General features: G+C 45.4%; 1 protein-coding gene and 1 long non-coding RNA gene across 2 annotated transcripts; one reads left to right on the top strand and one right to left on the bottom strand.

The window, feature by feature from the left end:
* Nucleotides 1–1158: 1158 nt before the first annotated feature.
* LOC132591314 (uncharacterized) lies at nucleotides 1159–12115 on the bottom strand. The gene is made up of 3 exons (XM_060269404.2): nucleotides 12029–12115; nucleotides 5594–7827; nucleotides 1159–4781 (listed from the first exon to the last, which is right to left on the bottom strand). Exons 2-3 carry the CDS (start codon nucleotides 7736–7738, stop codon nucleotides 4185–4187), a joined length of 2742 nt encoding a protein of 913 aa, XP_060125387.2. The 5' UTR covers nucleotides 7739–7827; nucleotides 12029–12115; the 3' UTR covers nucleotides 1159–4184.
* Nucleotides 12116–12133: 18 nt separating this feature from the next.
* LOC148687203 (uncharacterized) lies at nucleotides 12134–19653 on the top strand. The gene is made up of 2 exons (XR_015948558.1): nucleotides 12134–12317; nucleotides 18785–19653. It is a non-coding gene; the product is annotated as an uncharacterized LOC148687203 (long non-coding RNA).
* The last annotated feature ends 701 nt before the right edge of the window (nucleotides 19654–20354 follow it).

Here is a 20354-nt window from a genome sequence, read left to right as displayed (position 1 = left end):
CTGCTACCTTTCCTCCCCATGCAAGATGTGCAACTAGGAGGCGAGTCCTTACTGGTTATGCTGCTAAACAGCCCTTTTATTCCTGATGCCCCCAGAGACAAAGTTTTATCTGAACATTTCCCCCTTCACATAGCCAAGAATGAGGTGTTGTGACAATTTATAAAATATAAACAATTGCACTTCCAGTCCGGAGCTGCCATGGTGGACAACAGATCCCATGATAGCGGGTGCTGGGAGTGCAGAAAATGAGGATTTGAGAGTAATTATCCTTACAAATCCCCCCCCCCCGGGTGTCAAGGGTGTGAGCTCTCGCGCACAGACCGTCCACTACCTGTTGCTCACTTCTGAGATGTGGGGCTGGGAACGCTGAGTGCACGTATCAGTAACTCTCCAATGCAGTCACCATGAGAGTTACCATAATTCCTCTGTTTTTTAAGATAGATATGAATTTGGACTTTAAAACCAGACATGCTCTGGAAGAAGGAGACAAGATGATCTGCTAATTGAATCAGCCACTGACTGAGAGGGACTTGATTGGGAGAGGACTATCGTCGTAACTGGATTGGAAGGTGGGTGAACGTTAACAGACTCTAAAGCACGGGTGTCAAACACAAGGCCCGCGGGCCAAATGCGGCCCGCCAGACCTTGTCATGTGGCCCGCGCAGGCCCAGAGCGCTGAAATGGAAGAGGCGCTGGACAGTTCGCTTCAGTTTATGAACACTTCAGTTTATTAACAGACTTCCGGAACCAATTGTGTTCATAAACCAAGGTACCACTGTACATGCACTACGTTGTTTTATGATGTGGCAACCCTTCACTCAAGAAATCAAAATAATTCCTAATGGAATATAATTATTAATGGAAAGCTGGAAGTCAGCCCAGAGCACGGCAAAATGCCAATGAAAGATGGTGGAGTCGATTGCGCAGCAAGAATTAAGTTCTCGGAGTGGGAGAGAGGGGTTTATACCAGAAATAATAGATAGAAATTTTCAAGATATAAACCCCTCTGGCAAATTGAAAGATCCAGAATAGCTAAATACAAACCAAGTTGCTATGTCAGTGTCTGCGAAGATAAAGGAACAACATTGGAACTGAACTACTTGAATTAAAAAAAGAATGGAAGCAGGAGAAGGAGCATCTCCCCAAAACCACAGCATGGGAAGTCATCCAAAAATGTTTAATTTGGAATGGAATAATTGCCGTCTTTCTATCTTCCAATTCTCAAGGCGGTTGGCAAACTGAAGAAACAAAGAATGTACACCTTATCACAATCTAATGCAATACAAAAATGTGATAATAAAACACAGCTTTAAAATAAGCAATCTACATCAAATAAAGTAACATTCAACAATCATTAGAATATAGAAAAATAATATCAGCATATAAAAATTAAACAGAAACTCACTCTTGACATTTACAATAATTTCAAAACTACAATCGATAAAACAATAGTATTAATGGAGCTTATATTGTATTATTATTAATAAAAACTAATAAAAACTATGATTATAAAATATAAACAATATATGAGGGTTTGGATATTAGCAGAACGTACAAGATGCTTTTAGTCTTTTTGTGTCTTCCTTGTTCCTTTATTGCAATTACATCAATGGGAGATGTGATGCTGTTCCTATAATACTAATCCCACCAACCCTGCTCCCAAACTACCACCACAACTCCTAACAACAACATTTTCAACTCTCTCCACAAAGGACTAAAACTCAGCTGACTCTCAGCCTGTCATCACTCACCCAGCACTCCAGATTCTCCCCCTCCCTATCTAACATTCTATTGTATCTACTATTATACTTGTGAGACATTACCTTCATTTCTTTAAAGACCTGTCTATACAACTTTATATACAAATACCAGAATTTCACATACACTCCATCCATTTACGACTGATTTCCCATTATCTGAGTTTATTGATGGGAAGGAAAGAGGAAATACGTCAAACACTCCATACATCTAAATGGTCTCTCCCCTGTGGCAGTCTGTAGAGGTTTCGTAAGCATCCTATTCTAACTGATGCACCGCTCTGGGACTTCCAGGTTGTCGCATCTGAGTTCGGTCACCTGCCATGCACTCTCTGCAGCAGATCAGGTGCCACGGGGGTGGGAGAGAGCGCGTGGTTACAGCCCTCCCGTAAGGCTCTGGGATTACTGCAAACCGTGGAAAAGCTATTCTGTCTGGACACACACACACACACATTTTAGCTGGAGCTCCCAGAGCTGCTGGAGAAATCTATCTATCTATCTATATAAATGTAAAAATGGTGAAACTGTGGGCTCCACTTTTCTCCGAAACGCTTGACCGATCGCCCTGAAATTTGGACAAAACGATCCATGCCACTTCCCGAGTGTTCGTACAACCTCGGATTGCTCACATCGCATACCTGCACAGGTACAGACCTACTTTTCCACAAACTAAAACAGCGGCCTCAAATGGCGTTATTCCCTCAGCCCCTCCTCCTACACCCCCTCCCTTCCTGTGAAATCTACACCACACCCACAAACCCCGCCTCCACCACGAGATCCACCACTCACATACATCCATGAAGGCCAAACCAACTGAAAACAGGCCTTTCCCAGCAACAAGGCCCAACATTGCTAAGTGGAGGTAGGGGCCTGCCTGGGGGGGGGATGGGGGCCCAAATAGAGGGCAGGGATAGGTAATGGGTCAGAACAGGGTGGGGGGAGACACAGGGATGAAACCTGCACTCTCCACAGTATCTCGCCTCGGCTCAGGGGGACTCTGAGGCTCAGGGGGATCTGAAGAGGGGCTATTACCCTCTATCTCACAGACTAACGTACAGCAACGCATGCAGGGCCAGCTAGTTCAGTTATTAAGACAGAAAATTGAAATAAAGAACTAGGCTAGAGGTCTTCCTAGGAGCATGTCCAGTTTCAAAGGTGGAGGGAGGCTTTCCACCCTCTGGGCCAGAGGTGGCTCCTGCCTTGGGGCAGCTGGTGAATTTGGAGGAAGTTGACCCTTAGCACTCTCGGTTTGGGAGTGCCTGAACCTCCTTCGGGGGTGACCCAGCCAGATGGGCGGGGTATAAATTATTATTATTATTATTATTATTATTATTATTATTATTATTATTATTGTGTAACTGTGCCCCCCGGCACATTGCTTTGAGATGCTCTGGTACAGCCCCTTCTTCCCTGTGCCCCCTTGCCTCCTCATGAAAGACGTGCAGCTGGGAACAGAGCCTTTCCTCATTATGCCACTAAACACCCCTTTTATTTCTCCTGCCACCAAACAATATATCTATAAATCAAAAGAATAGATGAGGTTTTCAAGATCTCCTTCGGCCTATAAGTAGGTACTTTCAGTCTTTCTGTGTCTTCATGGTTCCATTATTACAATTATAACAGTGGGAGTTATGCTGCTGTTCCTATAATTTTAATCTAACTCTGCTTCCAAATCTCAGCTCCACTTTGTGGAACTCTCCATTCCCAGATACAAACATTTCCAACTCCAGTCACAGGAATTTTTTTATTTCCAACTCCCTCCACCAAACACCAGAACCAGCTCACTCTCAGTCCATCCTCATTCAGAAGCAACACTCCAGACTCACACACTATCACTCCCTATCTAACAATACATTAAATATTATATTATGCTTACTATTGTGAAATGTTACCTTCATTACTTTAAATACATGTCTAGACAATGTTACATACAAACAACAGAAGCTCACATACGCTGCATGCATTTAAGATTGATTTCCTGGGTTAAACTTGCTTGCTTGAAAAACCTCAGAGGCTTGAAAGAAGAAAGAAGGATTTTAATGGACTATCGGATAAGATCTGGATTTTGTTGAATAAGAAAGCAGAGACAATAAGAAAAGGAGACTTTCTGAGTCTGAAGCATGGGAAGTCAATGTTAAATTTGTATAATTTGGCAAAAGATTTGGATCAATTGCTTAATTGATATTTGTATAACTTGTAGAATTTGGAAATGGATTAGATATTGAAATTGGAGAATCTAATAAAATGTTTACTAAAAAAAAGATTTTCTGCTATTGATGTGAGAGAAATTGTCAACTCGGGGAAAAACAGGTTCTACACTCTAAAAAGCGTTCCATAATAACCAAAGCAGAATCCACACTCCTCCTATTTAAAGCATTTCTCTTCTTAGAGTTAATTGATGGCTTGTAGTTTCCACTCTTACAGCTCTTACCCCTCAGGGTCTTTTGATTGTAAGACTTCCACTTCAACAGAACTTCTGTCCACTTCCCTAGGACTTACTGTATATGGTTTTTCCCCTGTATGAGTTTGTTGATGTTCTGTAAGAACTCCACTCTGACTGAAGCTCATTCCACACTCCATGCATTTAAATGGTTTCTCCCCCGTGTGAGTTCGTTGATGAATTCTAAGAGTTCCACTCTGACTGAAGCTCTTTCCACACTCCATGCATTTAAACGGTTTCTCTCCCGTGTGACTCAGTTGATGAATTCTAAGGTTTCCACTCTGACTGTAGCTCTTTCCACACTCCATGCATTTAAATGGTTTCTCTACTGTGTGTGTTCGATGATGTGAATTCAGTTGCCCACTCCTACAGAAACACTTTCCACATTCCATGCATTGAAATGGTTTCTCCTCAGTGTGACTCCGTTGATGTTTTCTAAGGACTCCACTGTCAGCGAAGCTCTTTCCACACTCCATGCATTTAAAGGGTTTCTCCCCCGTGTGACTCCGTTGATGAATTCTAAGCTGTCCACTCCGACTGAAGCTCATTTCACACTCCATGCATTTAAATGGTTTCTCCCCCGTGTGACTCCGTTGATGGATTGTAAGCTGTCCTAAATATTTCATTTTCTTTTTGATTTCAAGGCCTGTTAATTTTTGCAAATTTTTATTTCTTCTATTTCCATATTCTTTGCCAACATATTTTATTTTGTATAATTGATTTTAAAACCTGCCAATTTTCCATATTCCTTAATTTTCTTGAGCGCTTTTGGTATGCTACTTAGCCCTTTCAAATTTTTCTCCTAAATTTAAATTTTTATTACCTTTGCCATGAATGCCCAAGATACACTATGGAAAGCCTTTTTGGCATCTATAGACATTACGGCTGCCTTTTTCCCTCGCTCGTTTTCTAAGCACACAAATATACTTATTATATTCCTTATATTGTCTTTTGCCTGACTTCCTTTTACAAAGCCCTCCCATTACTTTAAAAACATGTCTCGACAATGTTACATACAAACAACAAAAGCTCACATACGCTGCAAGTATTTAAGATTGATATCTGTTATTGATGTGAGAGAAATTGTCAACTCGGAGAAAAACAGGTTCTACACTCTAAAAAGCATTCCATAATAACGAAGCAGAATCCACACTCCTATTTAAATCATTTCTCTTCTTTGAGTTGATTGATGGCTTGCAGAGTTTCCACTCTTACAGCTCTTACCCCTCAGAGTCTTTTGATGGTTTGTAAGACTTCCACTTCAACAGAACCTCTGTCCACTTCCCTAGGACTTATTTGGTTTCTCCCCTGTATGAGTTTGTTGATGTTCTGTAAGAACTCCACTCTGACTGAAGCTCTTTCCACACTCCAAGCACTGAAATGGCTTATCTTCCATGTGACTCCGTTGATGAATTCTAAGGTGTCCACTCTGACTGAAACTCTTTCCACACTCTATACATTTAAATGGTCTCTCCCCTGTGTGACTCAGTTGATGAATTCTAAGGTGTCCACTCTGACTGAAACTCTTTCCACACTCAATGCATTTAAATGGTTTCTCCCCCGTGTGAGTTCGTTGATGGCTTCTAAATGTTCCACTATCAGTGAAGCTCTTTCCACACTCCACGCATTTAAATGGTTTTACCCCAGTGTGGGTCCGTTGATGGTTTCTAAGGTATTGACACTCACTGAAGCTCTTTCCACACTCCTCACATTTAAATGGTTTTTCCCCAGTGTGGGTCCGTTGATGGTTTCTAATGTGTCGACTCTCACTGAAGCTCTTTCCACAATCCATGCATTTATATGGTTTGTCCCCCGTGTGACTCCGTTGATGAATTCTAAGGTGTCCACTCTGACTGAAGCTCTTTCCACACTCCATACATTTAAATAGTTTCTCTCCTGTGTGAGTTCGTTGATGCGTTCTAAATGCTCCACTATGAGTGAAGCTCTTTCCACACTCCATACATTTAAAGGGTTTTTCCCCAGTGTGGGTCCGTTGATGAATTCTAAGGTGTCCACTTTGACTGAAGCTCTTTCCACACTCCATGCATTTAAATGGTTTCTCCCCCGTGTGACTCCGTTGATGTTTTCTAAGGTCTCCACTCCGACTAAAGCTCTTACCACACTCCATGCATTCAAATGGTTTCTCCCCCGTGTGACTCCGTTGATGCTTTCTAAGGTTTCCACTCTGACTGAAGCTCTTACCACACTCCATGCATTTAAATGGCTTCTCCCCCGTGTGATTCCGTTGATGAATTCTAAGGTATCCACTCTGACTGAAGCTCTTTCCACACTCCATACATTTAAAGGGTTTCTCTCCCGTATGAGTTCGTTGATGAATTCTAAGTTTTCCACTCTCACTGAAGCTCTTTCCACACTCCACGCATTTAAATGGTTTCCCCCCCGTGTGACTCCGTTGATGAACTCTAAGGTGTCCACTCTGACTGAAGCTCTTTCCGCACTCCATACATTTAAATGGTTTCTCCCCCGTGTGATTCCGTTGATGGTTTCTAAGGTTTCCACTCTGACTGAAGCTCTTTCCACACTCCATACATTTAAAGGGTTTCTCCCCCGTGTGAATCCGTTGATGGTTTCTAAGGTGTCCTCTCTGACTGAAGCTCTTTCCACACTCCATACATTTAAATGGTTTCTCCCCTGTGTGATTCCGTTGATGCTTTCTAAGGTTTCCACTCTGACTGAAGCTCTTTCCACACGCCATACATTTAAATGGTTTCTCCCCTGTGTGACTCCGTTGATGGTTTCTAAGGTGTCCACTCTCACTGAAGCTTTTTCCACACTCCATGCATTCAAATGGTTTCTCCCCCGTGTGACTCTGTTGATGCTTTCTAAGGTTTCCACTCTGACTGAAGCTCTTACCACACTCCATGCATTTTAATGGCTTCTCCCCCGTGTGACTCCGTTGATGAATTCTAAGTTGTCCACTGTGACTGAAGCTCTTTCCACACTCCATGCATTTAAATGGCTTCTCCCCCGTGTGATTCCGTTGATGAATTCTAAGGTGTCCACTCTGACTGAAGCTCTTTCCACACTCCATACATTTAAATGGTTTCTCTCCCGTATGAGTTCGTTGATGAATTCTAAGTTTTCCACTCTCACTGAAGCTCTTTCCACACTCCACGCATTTAAATGGTTTCCCCCCTGTGTGACTCCGTTGATGAACTCTAAAGTGTCCACTCTGACTGAAGCTCTTTCCGCACTCCATACATTTAAATGGTTTCTCCCCCGTGTGATTCCGTTGATGGTTTCTAAGGTTTCCACTCTGACTGAAGCTCTTTCCACACTCCATACATTTAAATGGTTTCTCCCCCGTGTGACCCCGTTGATGGTTTCTAAGGTGTCCTCTCTGACTGAAGCTCTTTCCACACTCCATACATTTATATGGTTTCTCTTGTGTGTGAGGTCGTTGATGAATTCTAAGTGTTCCACTATCAGTGAAGCTATTTCCGCACTCCATACTTTCACATTGTTTATCCTCTCTCTTTTCACACTCCATGTATTTAAATGGTTTCTTCATTATTCCCATTGGACATGGCCCACCAGAATTTTGACTGCCTTCACCATTGTTTTTCTTGACCGGGGGGGGGGGGGGGGAGAGAAACTCCTACTTGGTTTCTAGGAAGAGAACAAAGAAATATTACACACATCAATTAGCACTTGCTCTTATTTAAACATCTCGTACATTATCCTGTCCTCCATATGTTCCAAATTTTTAGGAAAGGCAAATGAAATAATATTAAATAATGGTAATGCATCATGAGTCTTTCCTAACCCTTAATCAACTTTAATGAAGCAGCCATATCTTAGAATACGGTTGAACTGTGGGGTTTACTTTTTTATAAAAAGTGGTTTCTCAAAGGAAAGGGAGTTGCTCTGTGTCCATGAACCTTCCCACTATTCATCATGAAGTTCTTTATCCTCTGCACAATAATTCCCCACCCTTACCGAGTGTGGGCACATTGGATTTATAGTGTTCGGGTCTACAGTGGTGCCTCGCTAGACGAAATTAATTCGTTCCAGGACTCAATTCGTCCGCAATTCGTCCTGACTCAGATGGGTGGTGGGAATGGGTGATTGGCTGATAGGTGTGGTAAACCTGTTGATGACCACAGATTGGTCTAGATACCAATCATAATCCCTGGGAAATTTTTCAAGAACCCTTAAGATCCAGTTTCACCAACTCCCAAATAACACTGAGCCCTAGAGCAGCCTTTCTCAACCTTGGGTCCCCAGATGTTGTGGGACTACAATTCCCATCATTCCTAGCCATCAGGGCCAGTAGTCAGTGTTTATGGAAGTTGCAGTCCAAGAACATCTGGGGATCCAAGGTTCATAGAATCATAGAGTTGGAAGAGACCACAAGGGCCATCCAGTCCAACCCCCTGCCAAGCAGGAAACACCATCAAAGCATTCCTGACAGATCGCTGGCAAGCCTCCGCTTAAAGACCTCCAAAGAAGGAGACTCCATCACACTCCTTAGCACCAAATTCCACTGCTTCTATGCTGAGGTGAGGCACCTTCTATGCTGAGGTGAGGCATCTTAGACCCTCCAGTTGTGGTTGGACACAAAGTAAAGGTAAAGGGACCCCTAACCATTAGGTCCAGTCACAGACGACTCTGGGGTTGCGACGCTCATCTCGCTTTACTGGCCGAGAGAGCCAGCGTACAGCTTCCGGGTCATGGGGCCAGCATGACTAAGCCGCTTCTGGCAAACCAGAGCAGCGCATCAAAACGCCATTTACCTTCCTGCTGGAGCGGTACCTATTTATCTACTTGCACTTTGATGTGCTTTAAAACTGCTAGGTTGGCAGGAGCTGGGACAGAGCAACGGGAGCTCACCCCGTCGCAGGGGATGATGGGAGTCTTATCTAGTTGGACACACTTCCCCCTTTTTCACCCTCTTCTGAAAATGCTGAATATCTGTATTTCATTTCCTCCTTCTTCCATGATCTCCAAGATCTTCCTGATACAGTTCAGCTGCACACATTCCCAAATCATCCAGCACCATTTACCGTATTTCATGCTTCGTAGGACGCACCTGACCATAGGACGCACCTGACCATAGGACGCACCTCATTTTTACAGGTGGAAAACCAGAAAAAAAAATTTCTGCTTTTCCTCCTCTAAAAGGCTGGGATGAGGGGTGGAAGGGGCTCCCGTCCATCCCTCCTCTCGCCTTGCTGTAAAGCAAGCAGACCTTGAGGACAGCCTCAAGAAGGAGGGAGAGAGGGAAGGAAGGAAGGAAGGAAGGAAGGGGTGTGAGAGAGAAAGAGACAAGGAAGGAAGGGGTGGAAGAGAGAGGAAGAGAGAGGGAAGAGAGAGAAGGAAGGAAGGAAGCAAGGAGAGAGAGAGAGAGAGAGAAGGAAGGGGTGAAAGAGGGAGGGAGGAAGAGAAAGGGAAGGAGGGAGGGAAGGGGTGAGAGGGGGGAGGGAGGGAGGGAAGAGAGAGAAGGACAGAAGGAAGGAAGGAAGGAAGGAAGGAAGGAAGGAAGGAAGGAAGGAAGGAAGGAAGGAAGGAAGGGGTGTGGGTTGCCCCTTCCTCCCTCCCCCTTCCCCCTGCAATCGCAGAGGAGGGGGGCAAAAAAGCCTGATTTCGGATGCACAGAAATTTTCCCTTTCGTTTTAGGTGGGAAAAAGTGTGTTCTATGGAGCGTAATCCTGAGGTTGCTGTATTGTGTCTAGGCAATGGGACAGCACCTTCCACTGGATGAGAGGATAGAGGGTGAAATCAGGGCAGGCCAAATGGCACTCAGCTCAGTCCCCTCCTTGCCCCTCTCTGCACCTGCTGCCTGAGGGGGCTGCCTCAGTCTCCCTCACGGTGGAGCAGGCCCTGAGAACAGCCTTCCTCTTCCCCCCAAATAGAGGAAACATGACAAAGAAGACCTTGGAGTGTCACCATGGAACACAACAACAACAACAAAGAAATCAACAATAATGAAGAAATCCCAACAATTCAAGAATGGCATGTTAAATTAGTAGAATTTATGAACTTAGCTAAGATCACTGCCACTATAAGAAATGTTCCGAAACAGAAAATTAAAAGCGAGTGGAAATATGTGGAGGATTATCTGAACAAAGAAGGTATCAAAACAAAATGGGTGATTTGCTTAAATTGAGATACGCATAGGATGAAGTATCCAAAAGATGAATCAAGTTAAAACATCTTTGGTGGGTGTTTTTTGTATGAATAGATTAGGAAAGCGAGTTAATAGAAATTAATAGAGGAAGTGATATACAAACATTGGGAAGTAGTTTTAATATTTAATGTTTCCTTTCCATTTCTTATGGAATGTTTCCTTTTTATGTTCATATATTTCTTTGTTTTTTTTGTATGTTGTGTATTATTTTTCTATTAATTATCTATATATTTTCTTTTGAAGGATTCTTATATTTTTCTTCTTCTTTTTTTCTTTTTTGTCTATTTTGTCTATTTTAAATTTTTAAATAATTTAAATAAAGCTTATTTTATTTAAACAACAACAACAGCTGGTTGTAAGTCACTTTGGGCTGCCCTGGGCAAGAGAAAGCGACGAATAGACCCAAAAATAAATAAATAAAACAATTGTAGTAATAATTACACAGGCTGGGGGGGGGACCCCACCCATTTCCATAACAATCTTCCCAATTCCTTAAATCCCACAGATTTTAGAGATCTGAAATAGTAGGAATAATGGAAACCTGGTGGAATGGAGAGAAAGAGTTGGACACAAGTAGGAATCCTTTAGAATGATGCTTCTCCAGAGAAACACAGGCATGTGGGTGAGACTGTAGTTGCCAAGACAAAAGCCGCTAAGGGTGGAAATAATAAAGTGGGCTTCCTCCCTTTCCTCTTTCCCCCAATGGTTAGACTCGCTATAACAGCCCCCAGCGCCCCATGCAGGAGCTGACCTGGAACTTATGGCAGGGCAAGGACTGTGCTTCAAGGGAGGAGAGGGTGGGTGGATCAGGCCTCCTGTTCAGGGATCTCTCCCTGGTCGACTCCAATGAGATTCCTGGGCAGGAGGGAGAAGTCAAGGCAGGCAGCCCCCCAAGTCTCTCTCTCTTTCTCCAAGATGGCTTTGATTCCTCCCCCATAGATGCTTCCTTTCCTCCCTCAGCCCCCTAACTTCCTCTGCCCTCCTCCCTCCTCCCCCGAGTTTCCCCTTTGCCCAGAGGCCCCCCTGGCCGGCTCACCCTTCGTGCCAAATCTCTCCCAAGCGCCCCCACCTCTCCATCCGGAGGAGCCTCGCAAAAAGAGCAGGGAGGGGGGAAAGGAAGGAGACGGGGGGTCTCTATCCAGGCCTCTCTCGCCTCCTTTAACCCTTCCATGGACTCTCCAAACAAAGGGGACCCCCAAGGCACCTGCGCGGAGCCAGGATCGCGGAGACAAAAGCGCCCCTAGGGATTCCTGCCAGGGAGAACCCGGAACTCGCAGAGAGACGCGGAACTGGGGCCTCGGTTCAAGTCTCAGCCCTTGGGGGGGAGCTCCCATTTCATTCCCGCAAAAGCCCCCACTTTTGAGGGAGGGCAGGACAGCTGAGCATCTCTTGACTCTCAAGCGGATGGGGCGCTGCAAAGTCCTCTCCCCCCGCTCGCTATTCTATTCTGATTTCATTTCCTGTAATATAAAGGGCTGGCGGCTCTCCACTGAGGCGAGGCGCCCCTCCCTCGCCTGATCCACAGAAGGAAGGGGGAGGGGGAGCACTCCCCTACTTTCCTTTCATTCCCCCCCCCCCGCCCCAAATCATGCCCTCCCTTCCCAGCTGCCCTGTTTGCAGATTCAGGGGGAGAAAAAGCGCATCCTTCTACCCCCCCAAATATATATACATATATTGCACCTTTTTTCCTCCTCCTCTGCCGTCCTGCTCCTCTTCCGGGAATGTGGATGGCGGCCCCTCCCCCTCCAACCTTGGCTCCCCCCTCCCATCCTTCCTGCCTCTCTAGGAAGCGGAGCTCACTGACCCTTGGGGAGGAATGAATGACGCCTCCCTCCCAGAAGACACAAATTCTCCTCCTTCCTTCCAAACAAGCTCTGAATATCCTGTTTCTTTCCAGAGAAGGTCCCAGGTTCGATCCCCGGAGATGGCAGGGAATGAGACTTACCCCCCCCCCAAAAAAACTCACAAGGTGGGTGCGGCCCACCCCCCCGGTGCCATCATGAGGGGGGTGACAAAATGCCGGCTGAACTCATGGCACTGTCTCTGAATTTGCACTTGAGGGGAAGGGAGCGATTGCCTCCCCTCGCTTGGCTCGGCCAGGAACCCAGCGGAGTTGCTTCGCATCCCCTTCCCACCTTTGTTGCCAGGAACTGAAGCCCAAACTTTCTTACCTTCAAGTGGATTTGTCACTGTGGATTGTGAACACACCATGGTTGGAGTGGTTGAAAGAAGACTGAGTTTGTTTTCAAAGTATTCTTATAGATAAAATTTTAAAGTTTAGAACGGGCTAGAGAAGCTGAAGTATTGATAAGGACTGGATATGCCTGTGTCTTTTGGAAAGGAGAAAGTATTTAGACAAAGATTGCTGGGAACAAGGGCGTACCCACCACGGGGCAAGTTAGGGCAGCTGCCCTACTCTAGAAGCAGGGCTGGTGGGCAGAGGCGGAGCACAGCCCGGTGGAGCGCGAGTTCGCCATTCCCGCCGCGCCACACCGCACCCTCCCTCCAGCTCCCCGGCGCGCCCTCAGGCAAGGCCAAGCACGGCGGGGAACCAGAGAGCGCGGCGCGGTGGGCGGGAACGCCGAACTCGCGCTCCGCTGGGCTGGGCTCTGCCTCCGCCCACCAGCCCTGCTTCTAGGGAGGGGCACAGCCCGGCAGAGCGCGAGTTCGCCGTTCCCGCCCGTCGCGCTGCGCCCTCCCTCCAGCTCCCCGTCGTGCCCTCTGGCAAGGCCAAGCGCGGCGGGGAACCTGAGAGCGCGGCGCGGCGGGCGGGAACGCTGAACTCGCGCTCCGCTGGGCTGGGCTCCGCCTCCGCCCACCAGCCCTGCTTCTAGGGAGGGGCACAGCCCGGCGGAGCGCGAGTTCGCCGTTCCCGCCCGCCGCGCTGCGCCCTCCCTCCAGCTCCCCGTCGCGCCCTCTGGCAAGGCCAAGCGCGGCGGGGAACCAGAGAGCGCGGCGCGGCGGGCGGGAACGCTGAACTCGCGCTCCGCTGGGCTGGGCTCCGCCTCCGCCCACCAGCCCTGCTTCTAGGGAGGGGCACAGCCCGGCGGAGCGCGAGTTCGCCGTTCCCGCCCACTTTGTGGCCCCTCCCCTTCCGTGCCTTGGCCCCTCCCCTTGCCCCCCCTCTAGTTTTGATCCTGGGTACGCCCATGGCTGGGAAGGTGGTTCCAGGACCCGGGCAGAATCTGGCAGCATCAGGGAGTCCCCACGCCACCTTCCTAAAGTTGGAAGCCAAGTGTCTTATAAAAATACTTGGAGAGATAAACTGAAACTTTAAAGTTTGGAACAGGTCAGAGAGGCTGAAACATCGAAAGGACTGCATATTATGGCGTGTTGATTTTTTCCATCTTTAAAAATCCTGATTTGAGGGGTGTTAAAAAGTTGTGGTATGATGAGGTAATTTGAAATCTATTTTGGTTCCTTGTAAATCTTGAGGTCTTGCTTGGTAAATCTCTATGTGAAAAGTTCCTCCTTTTTAACATTTTTTAAATTTTCCTGTCATTTCTAAACATCTAGGTTATTCCCCAATTTTGATGAAAACCGATGTTGCTAAGTGCCTAAAATTGATGACAAGATAGAGTAGTACCTTGCAAGATGAAATTAATTTGTTCTGCAAGTCACTTTGTATACCAAAAAAACTCATCTTGCAAAGCATGGTTTAAAATTAAAAAGGAGGAACTTTTCACATAGAGATTTACCAAGCAAGACCTCAAGATTTACAAGGAACCAAAATAGATTTCAAATTACCTCATCATACCACAACTTTTTAACACCCCTCAAATCAGGATTTTTAAAGATGGAAAAAATCAACACGCCCTACTGCATATGTCTGTATTTTGCTGAAAAGAGAAACTATAAGGATCATCAATTGTTTGCAAATCCTCATAGACATTTCAAGAGAATTGGATGAATGAGAACGATCTACTCTTCCCTGGGAAAACAAGTCATTACTTATACTTTCTGGACATTCTGTTGTTGTTGGGTTTTGTCTCTCTCTGTGCATGTTCTTTTTAATGTAAATATTTGTGTATTTTAAAAGTTAATTGGAAATTTGGATTTTATTTTAAATTGCATACATGTAATGGGTAACTGAGCTGGAGGGAAAGTACAGGAAGTGGTGTTTCTTGGGAAAGAAAGTGACCTGGACAAAGTGATAAGGTACTGTTGTAAAACTGACTGTTTTGAGAACCAGAGAAGGCAGAGTGAATTACGTTAATCTCACTCGGTCCTGAATATTTTGAGTAGTTCAAAACATGGCAAGGAAGGGACAAGGTTTGCTTGGAATCGAGGGGACTTTTCTGTGTGTGGAAATAAGAATTGATTAAAGAGATGAAGGAAAGTTGGGATAATTTAGCAGACAAGATTGGAGCCCAAATGGATGAAAATATTGAAATGGTCTCTAAGATAGAGCCATTTGGTAACAGAATGTCTTGAAGCAAGGAAGGGAGGAAAAATGGATGAGACTAATATGAAAAAAATTTCAGGAGACATGTAGGGTAGATATGGATGCCTTGGGCTTCCTGTTTCCTGCAGTGAGAAATTGCTGACTCCCATCAATCAGACCTCAGCCGTGCCGATAATTCAGGGTTGATATGGGGGTAATTAGCCCTGGCAGACTCCCCAGAGTGGGGGAGGACTGTCTCGTAGACCTGCAGATTGTAAACAGTAGGCTCAACAATTTTCAAATGGCAGGTTTGAACAACAGCCCGGATTGGAAGATTGGAATGAAGTCAGGAAAGGCTGCGCTGGCAAATAGACAGTTGAAAAAAATGTTGTTGTTTAGTCGTTTAGTCGTGTCCGACTCTTCGTGACCCCATGGACCATAGCACGCCAGGCACTCCTGTCTTGCACTGCCTCCCGTAGTTTGGTCAAACTCATGTTCGTAGCTTCGAGAACACTGTCCAACCATCTTGTCCTCTGTCGTCCCCTTCTCCTAGTGCCCTCAATCTTTCCCAACATCAGGGTCTTTTCCAAGGATTCTTCTCTTCTCATGAGGTGGCCAAAGTATTGGAGCCTCAGCTTCACGATCTGTCCTTCCAGGGAGCACTCAGGGCTGATTTCCTTAAGAATGGATAGGTTTGATCTTCTAGCAGTCCATGGGACTCTCAAGAGTCTCCTCCAGCACCATAATTCAAAAGCATCAATTCTTCGGCGATCAGCCTTCTTCTTTATGGTCCAGCTCTCACTTCCATACATCACTACTGGGAAAACCATAGCTTTAACTATACGGACCTTTGTCGGCAAGGTGATGTCTCTGCTTTTTAAGATGCTGTCTAGGTTTGTCATTGCTTTTCTCCCAAGAAGCAGGCGTCTTTTAATTTCGTGACTGCTGTCACCATCTGCAGTGATCAAGGAGCCCAAGAAAGTAAAATCTCTCACTGCCTCCATTTCTTCCCCTTCTATTTGCCAGTTGAAAAAATACATAAATACAAACAAAGCTGTATTTGATGAATGAAAGAATGTATGATTTCTGACATGACTGAGAATCGCATAGTCAGGGACGGAGAACTTTAAAGCGTTAAGATCAGAATGTGGAAAATATGAGAACAAGAAGAAGAAGGCAGGAACGAAGATATTGGAGATATGCTTCAAGAGGTCCAGACAATGGGAAGCCCGGAAAAAATTAATAATTAACAATTTGGGTTGTAATTTGTTCGTTTGTTTATTTTAGTTTGTTTTTAATTGGATTATGATTATGATTTGATGGATATCTTAATTGGCTGTTTTTATTGGGAAATTAATAAAAATGATTATTATTCTTTTAAAGAGTGCCCTGATGGTTAAAAAGAGGTTGAAAATACAGTCTCTGCAACAAAAATAGCCTGTTAGGAAGGTGAGCACGATCATTCAGTGGATTTGTAACTGGCTTACTGACCGAACCCAAAGGGTGCTCATCAATGGCTCCTCCTCATCCTGGAGAGTAGTGACTAGTGGGGTGCCACAGGGTTCTGTCTTGGGCCCAGTCTTGTTCAACATCTTTATCAATGACTTGGATGATGGGCTTGAGGGCATCCTGAGCAAGTTTGCAGATGACACCAAATTGGGAGGGGTGGCTAACACCCCAGAGGACAGGATCACACTTCAGAATGACCTTAACAGATTAGACAACTGGGCCAAAGCAAACAAGATGAATTTTAACAAGGAGAAATGTAAAGTACTACACTTGGGCAAAAAAAATGAAAGGCACAAATACAGGATGGGAGACACCTGGCTTGAGAGCAGTACATGTGAAAAGGATCTAGGAGTCTTGGTAGACCACAAACTTGACATGAGTCAGCAGTGTGATGCAGCAGCTAAAAAAGCCAATGCAATTCTGGGCTGCATCAATAGGAGTATAGCATCTAGATCAAGGGAAGTAATAGTACCACTGTATTCTGCTCTGGTCAGACCTCACCTGGAGTACTGTGTCCAGTTCTGGGCACCACAGTTCAAGAAGGATACTGATAAGCTGGAACGTGTCCAGAAGAGGGCAACCAAAATGGTCAAAGGCCTGGAAACGATGCCTTATGAGGAACGGCTTAGAGAGCTGGGTATGTTTAGCCTGGAGAAGAGAAGGTTAAGGGGTGATATGATAACCATGTTCAAATATATAAAAGGATGTCATATAGAGGAGGGAGAAAGGTTGTTTTCTGCTGCTCCAGAGAAGCGGACACGGAGCAACGGATTCAAACTACAAGAAAGAAAATTCCACCTAAACATTAGGAAGAACTTCCTGACAGTAAGAGCTGTTCGGCAGTGGAATTTGCTGCCAAGGAGTGTGGTGGAGTCTCCTTCTTTGGAGGTCTTTAAGCAGAGGCTTGACAGCCATCTGTCAGGAATGCTTTGATGGTGTTTCCTGCTTGGCAGGGGGTTGGACTGGATGGCCCTTGTGGTCTCTTCCAACTCTATGATTCTATGATTCTATGATTAAACATGATTCATCTGATAATCACCTTCCGGTGAACTATACGTATAACTATAACTATAAGTTAGGAAAAAGAAGGGGAGATATATGTTATATATGTGAAAAATAATATTAATAAATAATAAATAAATAATATTAATAAATCAATACATTAGCAACCTTGGACAATACACTTGCAATCTGTAGAGATTTGGGTAAAATTAGGGAAATAACAATGGATGAAGTATGAATCATGGATATGCAGAAAAAAATGTGTATATGGAACCAGAAGAGGGAATGGAGGGAAGTCTTGAGGTTTAAAGAACCTCACAGATAAGGTTTTGAAGTGTTATTGCTGTATGGGGACTGGGGGTGGGGGTGGAGGAATTTACTATTTTTATTCTTTTTTATTTGTGGCTAATTGTGGAAATTAATGGTGAAAAAACAATAGGGGAGCTCCAGCAGCTGACCCCAGATGCTGGGTGTTGCTGGCGCTGGATCTGGGCTGGATGCGGGAAGGACCTTTGTTAAGGTTGAACAAAGGCTGCTGCGGGGATAAAATGAACTTTATGCAAGGCAGTAACCTCAGCTCACTGTTTCTGCTGATGGAGCACCTACAGTAGTGACTGCTGGCATGGCAGGGCTTCTGGGGCAGCCTGTGTCTTGCAAGGAGGATCCCAGCTCCAACACCCGACACCTCTAGTTGAATGCATGAGGTGGCAGAGGAGGGGAAGCCTCTTTGGATCGACCCAAACCACAGGATTCAAGTTACTTACAAGAAAGGCAACTCCAACTAAATGTCAGGAAGAACTTTCTGGCAGTTAAGAGCATTTGACAGTGGAACGGTCTCCCTCAGGAGGGGGTGGCCTCGCCTTCCTTGGAGGCTTTTAAGCAGAGGTCGGAGGGCCATCTGTCTTATGGTTGAGTTGAGATTCCTGCCCTACCTAGACATGTCAGTGGGTCTCATGGACTGGCTGGACTCAGAGGACTGGTGGGAAGCACCAGCTGGGGAACCCCCAAGGGAAGAAGGCTCAGAGCCCAGGGAAGGGTAGCAGATGATGAATGGTCAGAGGGAGAAGAGGGAGCAGACAGGGAGGAGGAAATGTCAGAAGCTGGAGAGGTAACAGGCCTTAGTGAGCTGGGAGAGTCTGTGGCAGAGAACAGTCCAGAATTAGATCTACCGGGAAGAGTTGCTGTGCTCACTTGGCTTGGCCTCCTGAGCTGTTTCTTTCTTTGAAAGAGTTCACTTTCCTGATGCCATGTGAGTTATTACGGACCTGCTCCTGGCACACACACCCAACCAACTTTGTAAAGTATCTTTCAAATTTTCATAACTTTTTAATTTCAAACCTTTCTCTTCTTCTATTAACAAATCTCTATACGTTGGCCAGTTTCCTTTTATATTAAATGTTTTTATTGCTATTGCCTCAACTGAGACAACCACCAGGGTATTTTTAGGTTCTAAGAAATATTTGTATTTATTCCAGACCTTTATCAGTGCTTTCCTTATTATATGATTATGAAACCCTTTCTGTTTTTTATCTTTCTCATAGCATGAATACGGATTTCTTCTCTTTCTAATTGAGTTATGACTGAGCCATTTCTGGCACACACACACACAGACACTGACTGTGGGAATTGAACCCGGGACCATCGGCATGCAAAGCAGCTGCTCTGCCGCTGTCAACTTGTCAATCAATCACTGCTGTGCACAGAGTGGGCAAACACTTCTCTCGTCTGGCTACGGAATACGCCTGGTCAGTTCAGGGTTTTGTATTCTGCGGCCGTCATCACCTTCCCTGCTAAGGCCTTTCTAGGGGAAAACAGCAACCCAAATACCATACAGACATCAGAAGAGCCTGCTGCTGGATCAGGCCAGTGGCCCATCTAGTCCAGCATCCTGTTCTCACAGTGACCAACCAGATGCCCCTTTTGGGAAACCTGCAAGCAGGATCCAAGCACAGGGACAGCCTTTCCCCTTCCTGCAGTTCCCAGCAACTGGCATTCAGAAACATCACTGCCTCGGACCGTGGAGACAGAGCAGAGCCATCCCCTCCATGAAGGTGTCTCGTCTTCCCCTCCATGAAGGTGTGTCGTCTTCCCCTCCATGAAGGTGTCTCGTCTTCCCCTCCATGAAGGTGTCTCGTCTTCTTGTGAAGCCATGCGGATCAGGGCACACACACCCTAGAATTGTATGGCTGAAGGGACCCCAAGGACCTTCTAGCCCACATCTCCCCCTGAAATGGAAGAAGGCAGCACACACATTCACTGGTTCCATGGACGGAGTCCAGCTGGAGGGTGTGTGTGGGTTTTATTCTAGCTCGACCAACTCTGGGAGTTGATGTAATTTCAAAATTTGAAGAGAAAAGGGGTTTTAAGTGCTTATGCTCACAGAAAATAAACCAGAAAATAACACTTGTAACTGTATCTTATTTTTCCTTCTTTTAATAATTTCAATGTATGGGGGAGGGGTGACAAAAAAAATCTGCAACAGGCTCCACCTGACCTTCCCACGCCACTCCTTAGAGCAGCCCCCCCTCCCCGCCTGTGCGAAGCGTATGTGAAGGAGCTGCCTTTTGCCTCTTGCTCCTCCGTTTGGGACATCACTTTATTTACGCCGTCTGAGCTAGGAAGGGAGCAGAGGGAATTGTCGCAGATTCTTTGCATCCTGGTCATCATCTGTGTGATTTACTTCCATCTGGACGTCGCTACAGAACTCTATACGCAAAAACGGCTAGGCACAGGAGGGTAAGACAGTAAGAGCTGTTCGTCAGTGGAATTTGCTACCAAGGAGTGTGGTGGAGTCTCCTTCTTTGGAGGTCTTTAAGCAGAGGCTTGACAGGCATATGTCAAGAATGCTTTGATGGCGTTTCCTGCTTGGCAGGGGATTGGACTGGATGGCCCTTGTGGTCTCTTCCAAATCTATGATTCTAGGAAGAGTTTTTCCCCTTGTGCCATCAAATTGTTAAATTTGTAGTTGTGTAGAGGAAGGGTTCCTTTGTTGTGCTATTGTATTGTGAGTGGAACAGTGTTTACAATGCAATGTAGCCGAAGCAAAATTTCAAGTATGTTTGGTACTTGGGCAATAAAACTATTCCTATTCCTATTCCTGTTCTCATCCTG

Source organism: Zootoca vivipara, chromosome 2, assembly GCF_965207765.1.
Source record: "Zootoca vivipara chromosome 2, rZooViv2.hap1.1, whole genome shotgun sequence".
NCBI classification, from domain to species: Eukaryota; Metazoa; Chordata; class Lepidosauria; order Squamata; family Lacertidae; genus Zootoca; species Zootoca vivipara.
The sequence above is the reverse complement of the archived record's forward strand: the minus strand, read 5'-3'. Positions and strand labels throughout refer to the sequence as shown.